General features: G+C 38.4%; 2 protein-coding genes across 4 annotated transcripts in view; both read right to left on the bottom strand.

The window, feature by feature from the left end:
* Positions 1 to 7,332, bottom strand: part of GNB5 (G protein subunit beta 5) — a 30,173-nt gene extending 22,841 nt beyond the window's left edge. Inside the window, exons 1-2 of one of the 2 annotated variants that reach the window (XR_008747950.1) lie at positions 6,950 to 7,332; positions 4,820 to 4,963 (exon numbers count right to left, since the gene is read on the bottom strand). Coding sequence is in view for 1 of the 2 variants with exons in the window: in XM_005241438.3 (XP_005241495.1) it covers positions 4,820 to 4,945 (126 nt within the window). In the remaining variant the exon portion in view is untranslated. The remainder of the gene's footprint in view (positions 1 to 4,819; positions 4,964 to 6,949) is intronic. The other variant, XM_005241438.3, reaches the window with a different exon arrangement.
* Positions 7,333 to 8,581: 1,249 nt separating this feature from the next.
* The window catches only part of MYO5C (myosin VC), a 37,394-nt gene continuing 30,896 nt past the window's right edge, over positions 8,582 to 15,079 (bottom strand). For both annotated transcript variants that reach the window (XM_055809235.1, XM_055809240.1), the window contains 6 exons: positions 14,552 to 14,641; positions 13,142 to 13,292; positions 12,433 to 12,715; positions 11,245 to 11,419; positions 10,674 to 10,754; positions 8,582 to 10,413 (listed from right to left, as the gene is read on the bottom strand). In XM_055809235.1, coding sequence (XP_055665210.1) covers positions 10,261 to 10,413; positions 10,674 to 10,754; positions 11,245 to 11,419; positions 12,433 to 12,715; positions 13,142 to 13,292; positions 14,552 to 14,641 — 933 coding nt within the window. In that variant the 3' untranslated portion in view covers positions 8,582 to 10,260. The remainder of the gene's footprint in view (positions 10,414 to 10,673; positions 10,755 to 11,244; positions 11,420 to 12,432; positions 12,716 to 13,141; positions 13,293 to 14,551; positions 14,642 to 15,079) is intronic.

The following is a 15,079-nucleotide window of genomic DNA, read 5'->3' as shown; positions in this document are numbered from 1 at the left end:
ATTCCTCATTTTTAAACTTTGTGTTATCAGAGTTCCTCCCCCACGAGCCCTTAAACAAGCCACCTCTTTACCCTACACACAGAGTAGCACATTAGGGTCTGTGGCCTTCCCAGCCCTTGAAAGGGACCAGTTTCCAAAACCCGAAAAGGCACAAAAAGCCCCCCAGCTTGGTGCTGGTGTCAGCCCAGGGCACAGCACCACAGCTCTGCAGGCTCTGCTTGGGTACAGATCAGGAGCACGTGCTGGGTACACTGAGCAGCCGATGCTTCCAGAGACAGAGACATGCCACACGGCCTTGTGGCTTTTTGTTCCCTGGAAGAGGAGTTCCTTGAAAACGTCCTCTTCTTATTAAAGTGATTGTCCTTGATCTACACGGAGTAACTTTGCTCAGATTGACTCCCATTGTCTCCCTTTAGCCAGAAAATAGACAATCCAATGGCTATTGTTGAACCTGGAGATGGGCCAAGATTGGAAAGGGAGATAAGAAAATACGTGTTTGCAGCTGTTGTTTAGACTCTGGGCATATCCTGAACACAGTGTGGGTCTGGGAGAAAATAAAAGTCCTTTCCCACACTGGGCTTAGCAGCAGTGTCACTGTCCGCCCAGGATGCATGGGCAGAGCTCTTCCCTGTCACTCCGGAGGCTGAATTCAGGCCCTGGTCTGGCCATGTGCTCCAGGGCTCTCTCAAGTCACTGGATCTGCAGGCAGGAGCCGCGTTACCTTCACTGCAGAGTCAGATACAGCGGATGCATTTCCAGTCTTCTCATTGTCCACAGACACTGGTGTGACCTAACCCCTCCAGCCTGATGGCCACACAGGCAACCCTGAACTTGAAATTTTGAATCCCAAACTGCATTGGTCTAGCTACAGTATTACAAAGGCAAAAGTAGGCAGTATAATCTGTGGAGTTCACATACTGCTGGATACGGGAACATCATTCAAAGCCCCTCAGAGTAAAGAGCACATTGGAAATGCCTTCCAGCACAGGCGGTGCCAAGGAAATAAAACCTCAGAACTTTTAAAGGGCTACCAATAGAACAACAACAACAAAAAAGCATATTTTAGCAGAAAAGTGACAGGAAGCTTCTAGTGTGTTATCTTAATGTCTGAAAAATTAAACCCACTTATATTAAACTCAATGATGCACGTGTGTCCTGGGGGAGTGGCAAGAGAAGATTTTGAAGAAGAAACTTCATTTTTGAAGGATTCTGATCAATGACAAATGCCCTGTTTCTGACACCTGATAAGTATGAAGGGGCCTAGAAGTTAAACTTAACAAAAAAATTAGGAAATTTCTTGGCCTTGATAGGAATGCATCAGCTCTAAGGAATTTGGCTTAGATAACACCTGTATGTCAGGCAGCTGGAACAATTTGACAGTGAAAAACTCAGGCTTTCTTGCCTTACTGATTTGAACAGTGTCATTGCCTTGGGCAATGGGATTAAAAAAATCTACGAAGAACAGCACAGAAGGTGAGAGTCTTTGGGAACCATACGTGTTCAGACTGATACATGATACTAGTTCTGAGATGACAGGGATAAGCAGAGCCATGAGGTGGAAGAGAAGCCTGTACCAAACAGAGTGAGCTATAGAAGTGTGTGATACATAATGCACATTTCATTAGTTTGAATAATAAAAAAAAAAATTAGCTCATCTGACCGAGCTGCTTAACTACCCATGTAATCATTAGCTAAACATGCAAAACCCCACAGAGTAAGGGCACTTGGGAGCTTTAAATAAAATGAACCAGTGTCAGATTAATTTAGAGGATAACATAGTACTAGGTCAACTAAAAGAGAATAAACGTTACCATTTAGTAAACAATCAAGGCGCTTTTTTTCTCCCTTTTCATAAAATCTAACCATACTGAAGGCAATATACTTTTAACAATGTATTAGCAATTGCTTAAAAAAATTGTAAGTGGTAAATGGTATTACAACATTTTATTAGAATCACTATGCTGAGGGCATGTTTAATCTGAAAAGGCAGTTCAGTCAGCGGTAGCAGATAAAGTATAGGTTCTCTTAGTCTGGTCTCTGCTTTCAGATGAGTTTCAGAATACCTTGGCACAGGACAAAATGCACAGCAGATATGGTAGGTAGAATGTATGGAAAAGCAGGAACAAGTTACTGAACTTCATTTTGTAAGGTTATGATCCATTAATTGTGCAGTAACGACTGGCACATAAAAGTATTTGTTGCTGTGGCTTCATACTGACCACCAGCATTCCCTAGAAAGCTGACCACTTCCAAACTGGCTACTATGTCCACAGCAGCAGTGAGCTTCCAAGTTGCGCAAAACAAGGACAGCTTCTTATAAGAGAGCTTTTTTCTCTGACTCTTCCTGGTGGAGCAAAGGCAAGCTGACTCCTTGGCTTCATATATTTTGAGGCAACCAATCTGAAAGCAGTCATCTTTCTACAGGGCCTTATTCTATGGAGCTGCTATAGAAACATTAATCACCAAGAATTGTGGCAAAACCAGCTGTTACTGCAATCATAAACCCACCTTCCACACATGGCAAATACACCAGATTATAGAGATGGGGATGCATGGAAGAAAGTTGGTACTGTTCCGTTAATAAGGACACCGGGGAAAATGGAGGATCTAACAGCATGTGACAAATCGTTGCCTATCTTAAAAGTTCGGTCTTTAAGTTTTCACTCTCACTAAGTCACCAGTTGATCTTTTTAAATTATAAGCTAATTTACTAATACTTCTGTGGGGAGACTAAACCAGCAAACACTGATTGAGTTTCTACTGATTAGCACCCACCTCCAAAGCAGGCAAAACTCCAGAGGGAGAAAGATTATTTTATCTAAAAGGCAAACAATTGAAGTAGGATGATCTCAACACTGGGAATCGGCAATCTCCAATTCTGTTATCCCTCAGTATATGTTGGTTTTAGGGAAATCGCAAAGACTGCCTGATGAAAATGCATGTGTGCACCTGCTGGACTGAAATTAGCTGGTGGATGTGCAAATCAGGAAGTGGCAAAAATATCAGCCAATTATACACCACATTATGCACATGCATCCACAAACACATGCACAAGTGTGGCAAGGATATATTGTGCATTTTGATATAAGCCAAAGCATACCCACAGCTCTGAAAAAACAATTTAAAAAAGCAAAGGATACAATTTCCCTACCTATATGTATTTAGTGCTAGTACAAATATTCAGAACACAGAGTTCTTTGCTTTTAAATATTTTACAAAATAAATATGAAAAAGCAAGCTAAAGCCAGATCAACCAGAGGTCCTACTGCAGCGCTAATAGCAAGCCTAACAGGCTGTTAGGTACTGACACAATTCTTCCTGAAGTCTCAGTCTGCTTCCACCTAGCAGCTGTTTCAGCTGGAAAGAGTCTAACTTCCATAATGCGAATAACAAGGAGAAAGTTGCAAGCACTGTAAACATCAAACAGCCAGTTTCCTGCAATTCCACCACACGTTTATCAAGTCATACCAAAATTTACTGGATAAATAGCTATTTACAGGCTTCTGGCCAAGAAAGACCTGAACAAAGCAGCGATTTCAAAGTTCAGAGAAGCAAATAAACCAGGAAGGGACTGTCTTTTGTCTTGCAGTCATTACATCTAAATTCCCTCCTAAACAATGTAACTCATGAGAATGTGCTGTGTCAGCCAGCAAACTGTACACACTGCACCACCTACAACCACCAAATCAGTGGTCACATCTGCCTGCAAAACAGTATTTTGTAAACACAGATAGTTAAACCTTTTAGCATTCCTGAAGAGATCCTTTCATCTGACACTCAAATATAACAAACTATTGGACCCTACTCAGTCACGGTAGAGACCAGCTCTGGGGAGGAAACAATGAAGGGTGCTTTCTCCAACTGATAATGTACAGTGGTTCAGGAAGATAAAATAAAGCTACTCCAAGTTGGAGTATAATCAGGACAACAAAATTCTTAAGTTTACAAAAGGAGTTTTGGAGACCAGCTCCTCAGTAACCACACAGGTTCATGACCTCAGCTTTGTATTTCATCTAAAAAACCCCACTGTGATCTCTCTCGAACAATGCTTTCTACCAGGAGTGGGGGATGTCACCTCACCAGTAACTGCTGGAGATTAGAAAGCCTCCAACATCATCCCTTCTTCATGCAGGTATTCTAGCAGGACCTGCTGGTCAGGCTAGCAGGTTTGCTGATCTCCCCCATTACCACCCTCTGTGGTGATGCATGCACATGAAGACACTGCACTGCTGTGCAACCTTTTCCCACCTTACCCTCACTGTAGCAGCTCCCAGCTCTCACCCAAGTACCGCACATAGCATACAGGACAACATGGTCTCAGCATGAAATGTGGGCCACAAAGGAGTTCTGGCAGCGCTTCACATGTGTCTCATTTTTATCGAGGCAGACTAGAGGAACTTCATATCCCCTAGTTACTAGTGAATGAGCTTATTGCAATGGTTTGATCTTTTTTGGGGGAAGTTCTGTTAAAGGTAATGGGAAACACTCAAGACCATAGGCCAAACAGACTTGCACACATACACCTCAGAGCCGAGTTTAGACAGGCACATCAAATTTGCACAGCTGAGGAATGCAGTACCCTAGGGGGAAAAGCTCATGGCCATTTTCCAATCAAGAATCATAAAAAATATCCTTAAACCCCAGGGCTACCTCTGTTGCAGGCTTGTAGAAACACCAGGTGTCTGCAGAGGTGTTTGTTTGGCAGCCTATAGGCCTAGCAATGCTTATTTGCTGTCCAGAAAAATCCAACGTAACAGACCATCCAACCCCCATTTTTTGCAGTCTTTCCACATTCTGGCTGATAAAATCAATAACGTACCATTTCCACACATAGTGAGCAGTAGCTGAGTTGTTCTGATTTGATGTAAACAGCCCTAAGGGGCTTCTCTTTGGAGCACTTGTCACATGGACCAAATACAATTGCTAAAAAGGTCTGGTCGCACATCTTTGCGGTTCGGGAGAGCTGAAAGAGACGGAGAAGAAGGAAGGAGTGCATTCCAGTGCAGTGCAAAGCTTCCTAGTACTGCTCTGCGAGCTAAAGCAGCCTAGACTGTATATGGACATCTGTAGGCTGGATAATCTCTGTGACTAATCTCCTCTTGAGCTTGACAAACTGTATCTATATGCAAGATAGTCACATGCTCTGCAGATAATATTTTTATGAAGAAAAATACAAAGCAAAACATACGTATGTTGTGTTATGATGTGCACTGACAACACATCATTATAACGTGCACCGTGCACATGGATTCACTACATGCAGAAAATTACTCTTTGTTTTTATTTAACTACTGTCAGCAGACAGCAGAAATGCATAACAACAGCTGGATTTGTGAGAAATCTGCACTGATCAATATTTATTGTTTTTCCACTATATAATTAAATAGTCAATATTATGCATTATTTTTAAAGCTGAAGAGATGACCTAGGATTCCATCTGCAGCTACAAAAATATTACAAACACATGCCGCTTGAGCAGAAACTGATGCATCAAGCACACTGAAAGCTGGGTCATTAAGGACCCACTTTTGTTCTCAAGCCAGGTTTCTCCAGGATCAAAGCACTATCATCAACAGAGAATTAAAAACTACTTGAGAGTCAGAAAAACAAACAAGAATAACACTGCAGTGTCCTTTTTCTCTGTACATTTTTCAAAGGGAAAATGGGACCTTTCACCACTTCTAAAATGAAAGCTTTTAACATGATTTAGACATGTACATAATGACTTTATGATTAACAAATAGAAGAAGTTATTGCAAAGAGAGATTTAAATGGAAGAAATGAAATTCAATGACCTATGCAGATTTTAGAATTTGTTTGGCTGGACATTATTTGAAAACCAAACCAAACTTTATTCTATGCACCTACCTGCGCTCTGCTACTTATTCTTAAGTATTTCAGTGGACTACTTGAAAAATAAGATGATAAACTCAGAAATCCTGCCCACACTCAATAAAAGTTTTGTGGTTGTCTCCAGGAGATGCATAACCTCATCCCAAAACATGTGGGAAGCAATCTGTCCTGAAAAGAACTACAGAGCATTAATCTGAAACTTGCACGGAGCAGTTTCAGTCATCAGCTACATGCAGTCAAGGAGGCTGAGATTCCATTCCACAAAAAGCAACAGATTCGTCCTTCAGTTTTTAAGGCATTCTTTTGCAAACGATGAGCCTGAGACCACAAGCTGCCATCCCTTCAGGGAGCTTCCCTGTGCTAGTACTGCTCAGAGCTTTAAAGTGAGTACAGCACCCGGCCTCAGTTCTGCTAGGCTCTTAAAACTGGGCATTTACAACTGAATAACCTGTTTTTCTGAGGTTCTTAGAGTTAGTGGTTCCCACTGAGGCAACTCCGGTGACACACTTGGTGTGAAGCCTCAAGACACTAGGCCAACTAGACTTTGGGAGGAAAACTTTCATTTCAGTAGTGTGAAATGAAGGTATATTACAGGGAAAAATGCCATCTTATTTGAACAAGGTATCATTACTACATCTAGAGACTTTAGAGAAGGATCTATCAGGCTTGGAATAAATACTCTGGGAAGAATTAATCTTTGATAAAGTGTGAGAATTTGCCGGAGTAACATATAGGGTGAATCATACCTACGATCAGTATTATATAATTCAGATGAAATTTTGATGTTACAAAATCTTGCCAATGAATCTTCTGAATAATTAAAAAGCAGTATTATACCTGAGACTGTTTACAACACATCTGTATGTGTTTGTATTTTTTTGCATACTATTTTATAAAGATATAAACTATTAAAACCAAAAAAAGTCTAAAAAGATTTCAGCTTCTTGCATTGTAGCCTGAAATTTTAAACTTACTAGGTTTTTAAAGTTATAGCAGAAATTTAAAAATGGTGGCATGGTGAAACATGAGTAAGTATGCTGCCTAAAGAGAAATTCTGTACAGTGAATCTTGTTGATAAATATAAAAAATGACTCACCTTTTCAAACAGCAGGAACCTGAAGATTCTCAAGACAATAAGCCGTGTGCAACTGATAATGGAGAAAGGCAGCCTTCCTATTAAGTCTACTTAAAGGCTATTTAAAGCTCAGCCTCTCTGGTTGTATCCCCTCAGGTCAGTTGTACTGATGATTATAGTTTAAAGGCTTTATCTTAACTTCCCTCTTTCAGAATACAGAATAAAGAACATAAGCTATTAGGCAGACTAGATCTTACCTGCCTGTTCCATATAGCAGCAATTTTTAGATGGTTTCCAAATGTTAGATTTTAAACATACTGGGGAGGTGACTGATGGCTGGCTTTTCAAGCTATCAAGTTGACATTTTGACAAATAGCACTGTCAAATGTTAAATTTATCTCATATTCTTACTGAAATTTAAGTCAGACAAATCGATTAGTGTCCATGCTTGTACTTCCTTGGTTATACTTTTACTATTCAATTACTGTTTAAAGACAATAAAGTTTAAATCAATGAGATTAAAAACTGCTGCTTTTTTGCACTCTGAAAAAATTCTGAGGAAATTATGAAAACGTGTCTGAAAAATTTTGAAAGTGCTGAAGGTCACATCTACTATTGAAACTCTACTGCAGTCACTGAAGTCACGCCATTAGATGTTTGCACTTGATAGTCAGGAGGATCCCAGACAAAAGGAGGTGGGGGTGTGAATTAGGTCTCAGACCAGCAGAGATTTGGGTAGAAGTAATCTGTCCTAATCTTTTTTATTAGAAATTGCAGGAATACAGGACTTAAAGGGACCACGTATTCTGCTGATTTCTGTTCCCAGAAACTGCAGGACTCATACGTCTAACAACATCCAAAGACGCCGACAACATCTAACACATCTCTCCATAAGCCATTTCAGTACTTTCCTATGGCAGGAAGGATCATCATTCAACATTTTCCCATTTGAACAAAATAACTTTCCTAGAATGATAGTAAAGGAGAAAGCTAACCTCAGTGATGCCTCTTTCATGTATCTGCCTTCACTAAAACTGCTCCTTACATTTAGAAGAAAGGTAACAAACAGCATTTTGTACCTTTACATTGGTTGGAGGCATTAATGTCAGCAAAAGCAAGGTAAGTTTCTGAGTACATACAATACACACTGATAATTTTGAACTTTCTTTTTAAAATCCGTTTTGTTTGTATACACAGTGTTAATAGCATACTTCACACAAACCTCTCAAAGTGACCTAGCATCAAATTACCAGAACAATTTTCCTTGATCAGCATTTTTTTTCATAAAGGCATACATGCCTTCTGACGCTTCAGTGTGATGTAGCCGCAAGGGTGGGCTGTGGTTTTACTCATACTGTCCCAGGCAGACATACAGCTCCAGGAACTGTAAGAAAAGGCTATATTTGAATTACAGTAACAACACTCCTTTGCGTTAAAATACTTACAGAAATTCGTAAGGAGCCAAGGACAGCACACCACTCTGACAGGAAGATACACAATGTTACAGCAAAGCAACCCGACCTTTAAATAAATGTTTATGGTGCAATACAAGACCGACAGTATCCACTAATGTTCACATTGTTCCAAGTAACTTCTTTCAAATGATCCCACACTCAAAATACAACTATTGCACCACTCAAAGCACTACAAATTGATTTAGAAGCTACTTTATTTAACTGATTAAAACGGTAGTCTACCTAGATGTCTGTGATATTTTGTACAGCTTTTATTGTTATTGCACAAAACACAAAATTCTTCCTTCATGTATTCTGACTATATCTCTGCGATTATCACCATGAATATTTCACTGTACATAGTAAACACCAAGAACACTAAATAGCAAGAATGATTTCTTTATATTTACAGATTTTTCTGTGAAACTAAACAAGCAGTACTAACACTGTGTAATAAAAAAAATCCAATTAATTGTTCCTTAATGTAATATTTAAATTAACTAAATTAATTAAAATCCTTTAAATATTTCAAAGCTTTAGTACTCAATGTTAATAACTATGTCTAATAGACTAGCTAGAAAACTAGCATTATTTACTGAGAAATTTCTGAGGACAGTCATCATTGTGGTGAGGTGAATGTTGTTTCTCCAGTTGTTTTGACAGGGTCCAGGACAAAATAAAGTTGTTGCATTCTGACTACAGCAAGAAGGCTGAAAAAAGCAAAAAGGGGGACCACTTCTACTTCTAAGGATCTTGCAACTGAAATTAAATAAATAAAGATGAAATATAAGGAAATAAGCTTGGTTTATCAGTACCAGCAGACCACAGCAGCTGCATTCACTCCTATTCAGTGTCTGGACTGGAGGAGGGAAACCAGCAAGAAAGAAAGGGAGAAAGATGGTGTGCACACGTGTGAATACTTTGTGTGTATTCTGAAATGCACTGCACCAGAGATGGAGCCAAACCAGGAGATGACTCCTGTTTTTAAGGGAACAAGCTTGTAATTCAATTTTGAATTTTGTATCTGACTTTTCTCTTATAATGACTGATATGAAAATCCAGACTTGTCACTGCAGAGAACAAAACTGAAATCTGTCTTCAAGAAGAGTACCCGAGTCCTTCCCCTGGCTGAAGAGCTGTCTACTGTGCCTGCACTGCAATGCAAGCATTCAGCGAGCCAAGGCAGCATGCCTACAAAAAGACAATGTGGGTTTGTAATAGCAATTCTCTTTAGATTTATCTCAGTTCCCTAATTTCAATGTAGCTATTTATACTGATTTTTTTTAAAAAACACCTGTGGAAGGACCTTCCCTTAGCTCCTACTACAGTCTTTTGGAGAAACTGTTATAAAAGACTTCTTTTATGAAAGGCATAAAGGTATAAGAAGTATAGAAGGGTGAAAGCTACTGTAAAATGGATCCAGTATATCAAGGCAATGAACAGAACTACCTTGGGAAAAAAATAATCTTGTTATAGGAAGCGAAGGCAAGGAAAATGGTAAAGTAATAACATTTATCACATGGCAGTTTTCCCCTCTGACTGGTGCTGACAGGGCACCAATACAAACTTGTCAGATAAATGTTTTTCTTGTCAGATTTGGGCTAAAAAACTGTACAGTTAGCTTTGTGTCCAGCTGATGATATAAAGTCATCATTGTAGGACTGTAACAAAGGGAGAAAAGTAAGAAAAGAGAGAAGGAAATCATAAGCTGAAATTATGCAAAATTACTCCTACTTTTTTAAGTCTTGACTCAAGAACAAGTTTTTAACAGTCTAATTCACTGCAAGCTGCCATACTATCCACCAGCTGGAGAAACGAACCATGAAAGTCTGCCTGTCTTTGTGTAGTCTCTGAGGAAATACCAATGAACTGGTTTTATTAAACCCTTGTGAGAAAGCCAAGTTTGAAGCTGCTGGGGACTTGTATGGTTTCCAAGGCATGTGCAGAGGGGGTGAAAGGAAATGTCACTTGAAAGAGATACTTGGTATCGAGCATCAGCTGTGGAACATCCTCACGATTGTTTAGCATAGCCTGAAATTATAACAGAAAGGGTAAGAAAACACTGTAATAAGAATCAAAGCAAAACGAGTACATTGTTTCCTTCCCATTGCAAATCTTGCTTTCACATGACCTTCAGGAGACTTGTTTTGATCAGTTCCAAATATCTAGAAGCTGAGCAACTTAGTGATAATATGCTGTAAAGGTCAAGTGTAACTACGCATAGTACCAAGAACCGTGTGATTGAGGTATCCTGTAACTTAAATATGAGAAATAATAATTGTAGATCTTACCTGGACTTTACGAACAAATGATGGAGTCACTCTTTTCTCAAAATCATCTATTGGAGTGTATGAGTTGAGGATCTTCACTATCTGTTCAAATTACCAAAAAATATTTTATTATGCCACAAAAAGTGAGAAGACAAAAAGCAGAAAGCATCAACATGACAAGTTTATTCATACATAATTAAAGTTTCAGTAAAGAATTTTACAATAAAGACAGAATTCTGATTGGTCACCTAATGAACTGTAAGTGATGATTGCTATAACTCATTGCCAGAGGTATCAGCAGGATGAAGAAAAAGCTGAACTGATTAAGGGAAACAACAAAGAAAGCCTGTGACAAAGTAAAGAAAATACATTGTGGAATAAAAACATGGGATAGAACAAAGCAGGGAAATATTGTTAAAAATGCAACAATCAGGAATAAGGAGTTTAAAATTTGATTTAACAACTGGTGATGTGGAATGCTGAAAAATTCATTTTTATCAAATGAAAGGCAAATAGGTCTTTGCAACAAATTATTATAGATAGCTACAATTTTGCAATTGGTGCTGCCAGAAAAAAACAGATAATTCAGTACCTGCACAGTAGAAAGAGATGTGCAGTGTTCACATATCTCCTTGGCATCATCATCAGTGATCTTTTTGACCTGAAGGAGCCAGGCTGCTTGAGATAGAGGCTCCAAAGTTTCTTTGGCATTGCTGCTTTGAAGATTCTTGTCCTTAAGCCATTCTTCCAAGTAGCTGATATTACACCTGGGTTAAACCATGAACAGATGACAGAAATGTTAGGTTCACCCTAACAAACAAGTTACCTTAAAGACTTCTAAAGAAGGAATGACCCTCTAGTGCCATGTTCAAATTCATACATTTTAAGTTAAAAAACATACCTGTAGATCATAACAATCAAGCAAGTAATAGCTTATCTGCAAGTTTAATCTCTTGTATGTTTAAATTATTTTTATTTTTTTATTTCTTAAAGCTTGGATAGTAGAAAGCAAGTTATAAGTTTAGCTCTTTACAGGAAATTTCTAATATATACCGGCATTGTCTACTACACTACAGCACTATATGTCTTTAAAAATACTCATTTACAGCTGAGCTTGTACAGGAAATGAGAACAATCTTATCACTTTACAAAGCAGGGCTGGGCTTACAACTGATGACCTAAAGGTTAAAGCAGCTTTCTTCTAGCAATGCTCCCAGACAGGTCAAGGTTTTACTGATCTTCTTTCACCTTATTCTGCAGCCTGTCTAATGGAGAATAAATGAACTGCATCTTCTGCAAAACACGAGCATGTTCTCTGGATGCTTGTAACAAGACAGATGAGGCCTGATCTGTACCCTCAAAGGCTCTGTCTCAGTGCCTTTCTCATCACAGAGTATGAAAAATGCAAGTCAGCTTTTGTTTGTCTGCCAGCCAGGGGACACTGCACCTGTTTACTACAGCAAGAAAGAATTAAAAATACTATTTGTCACATCATGAGCGAAATAGCATGGAAAGTATTCTAAACATGCCTGACTTTAAGCTCCAGGCTGTAATTTTCTCTTTTCCTCCATTAGTGTTTCCATGGAAAGAAAAATTTGCAATGTTACGTTGAGAAAGCTCAGCCCCAAACGCAAACATCTACTTTTTCAGAAAGTGTAAAAACCAACTGGCTACTTCCAGCACAATGGTTACAGAATATGCAGTGACTTAGAGAGAAACGATGTTACATAAAAGTGTGAAAAATTCATTCTCAAGCTGGTTGAAATTTTACTGGCTTTACCTTATCTGCATTCCTTTTCTACATGAGCACATGTCCTTGCGGAGGAAGAGACTATTGAGGGTGGTAGCTCCAATCAGAAAGAAAAGCTGCTTCACTGCCTGCTTTAGAAGCTCAGAGTCCAAGCCATTCTGGCACATGGTACTATAAAAATAGCTGAGCTGTTGCAGAATAGAGGTCATTGTGTAGGTATCCGTGTCATCTATACTAGAAGAACGTTTACGGAATCCTGTAGGTTTCAAGCCAGAAATTCCTTGAAGACTTTCATATTCCAGCATGCCTGGTACTGAAATACAATAGAAAATAACTGATTAGACCAAAACTCTTAAGACTCCTTTCAGTTATGTAACCTTATTTATTGAACAAAACCTACTTTCAGCATATTTTAAAAGTTAAATGATACAAGAAAAATAAGATACTGACAATGGCTTCTGGAGCACACAAATTTTAAAAAGCCTTTTGTTCCTGTAGAATGCTGATTTGTTTTCAAATCATTATGCCACACCAAGAAATGTCACGAGGAAAAAGTCTTTCCAAACCCTCTGGTGATGTATCATTCAGTGGAATTTATATGTGCAGAAACACACGTGCAGGTACACATGTATAAATCAACAGGAGAAAGAAATCTGTCCCATCCTTTGCCTCCACATATAAGCTTATTTGTATACTTCACAAGGTACATTTAAGTCTGTTTGGATTGCTGCTGCCTTACCAATCATTGGCTGGATGTTGTTCTCCATTACAATAATGAACTGGTGATAGATACGAATGGCCAAATCACTAAGAATTTGTCTGTATTCTGAGAGATCAAAATGCTTCAAACAGTTCTTATTCTGATGTGGAGTGTTATACTTCATAAATTCCTACAAGTAAGTTATAAATATAATTATTAGAAATCACATAACATAATAAATATAAATTGTTTACTACAACGTAATGTACGTCATTCCATCTCTGGCTGGACAGAGTCTTAGAATAAGTCAAAGCTACAGCTAACTTCCGTGGATGCTTCCAGTTTGGGGGTTTCCTGTACTTGATTTTCCAGTTTATGTTGATGTTTACTCTGTTCCTAAAGCCTGCTAAAGCCAAAGGAAAAACATACATACATTTCAATGAACTCTGGAGCAATTCCTAGATCACAAACAGAAAGCGAACTCCCCCCACCCCACCCCACCTTCCCCTCAAAAAAAACAACAAAAAACCCCCAAACCACAATTGTTTATGTTGGCAAACAAAAAACCCACAACATTTTATTGCTGCAAAGGGATCTTTGTTTTGGACTTTCTGACTTCAGAAGTCTAGACTGAATCCTAACCTGCGTGAAGTTTTGAATGTTCGTTAGAACTACAGATTAAAACTGCATTCTGGATTCAGACTTTTCCTTAATCTTGCAACTAAATTATAAAAGACTGCTATTAAGTTAAAATGTTCTGTTCTCCACAGCTCTTCAGATGTTATCTATAGGCCCACAAGAGGGAGTATTGCTGTTTACACAGTACACAGTGCCTGTGAGTCCAAGGCTTCATGGTACCTCCTTGCTTTAATCCTGAAACTATTCTTATGTGTCTATGCGATTTCAGTTCAGTCTACCTAAGTCTATAAAACCAGCAAAAAAATACAGTAAGAGTTTCAATTGAAAAGAATTAAGAAGAATTTTGAATCTCAGGATAAAACTTAGCTTAAACAAGCAAATGAAATAAGGAAAAATCTGACCATTTTACTGTTTTGCTCCTTTCCCGAGGTTTTCTTCTGTAACCTTATTGTGGTAGCAGTGGGTGTTTGAACGGTCACAATTATAAAACATATATGCAGCTGGATATGTGAAGTCCAGTTCACATAAAACTCATGTGGAAGAGTTCAAATTAAGTAGTAGTTTCCATGTCGTGTCTTTAACCTACTTTAGCACTTTAATTTTACCTCAATTTTACTTGATCCATTAGTTCTACACTGTCTTATTATTTGTGTAAGACATATAACACCACTGCAGAGCAATGTGAATATGTAAATATCTGGAAGTAACAGTGGTGAGTTGGTGCATAATTACTGATTATCACTATTTTAAATTCAAATTAAAGTCTGTCAAAGGTAAAGTAATGAAATTATTTGATTAAATCAATCCTACCTCTTCCCCACTGTACTGCTTCAAACAGTTAAGAAAATAATATGTATTGGAAAGCCAAAAGGACAACATCTCAAAGTCTTCTGAATGTTCCTGAAAATGGTAAGTAAAGCAATCTTATAATGGTATTGTCTCATGAAGTTAATTTAATAACTACAGACCATTACAGAATTGGTGTAACAGAGCCTATGTCCAGCGGAAGGAGCATACAACATCTATAACATGCTAGCTCAACAAATCATGCTGTGTTTTCAGGCTAACATACACATAGCAAAGATTTCTTTTTTATTTGGCAAACACTGTTTACGTCTTCTCATATGACAGACCAGCTAAATAAATTAGCCTGAACCAAACAGTTTTACACATTTCTACATATGGTGTTGTAGTGTACTGGAGTGTACTTCCTGCAAAAAAAGTATGAACACCACCTGTATACACCAACAAAACTGAACTACATATAAACACAATTCTAACGTTGTGCAAGTATGTTTTATTTTTGTTAACTAAGTAAACATAAGCTTTTCCAATGAA

Source organism: Falco peregrinus, chromosome 1 (genome assembly GCF_023634155.1).
Source record: "Falco peregrinus isolate bFalPer1 chromosome 1, bFalPer1.pri, whole genome shotgun sequence".
Lineage (NCBI taxonomy): Eukaryota > Metazoa > Chordata > Aves > Falconiformes > Falconidae > Falco > Falco peregrinus.
This window is presented reverse-complemented; position numbering and strand designations above follow the sequence as displayed.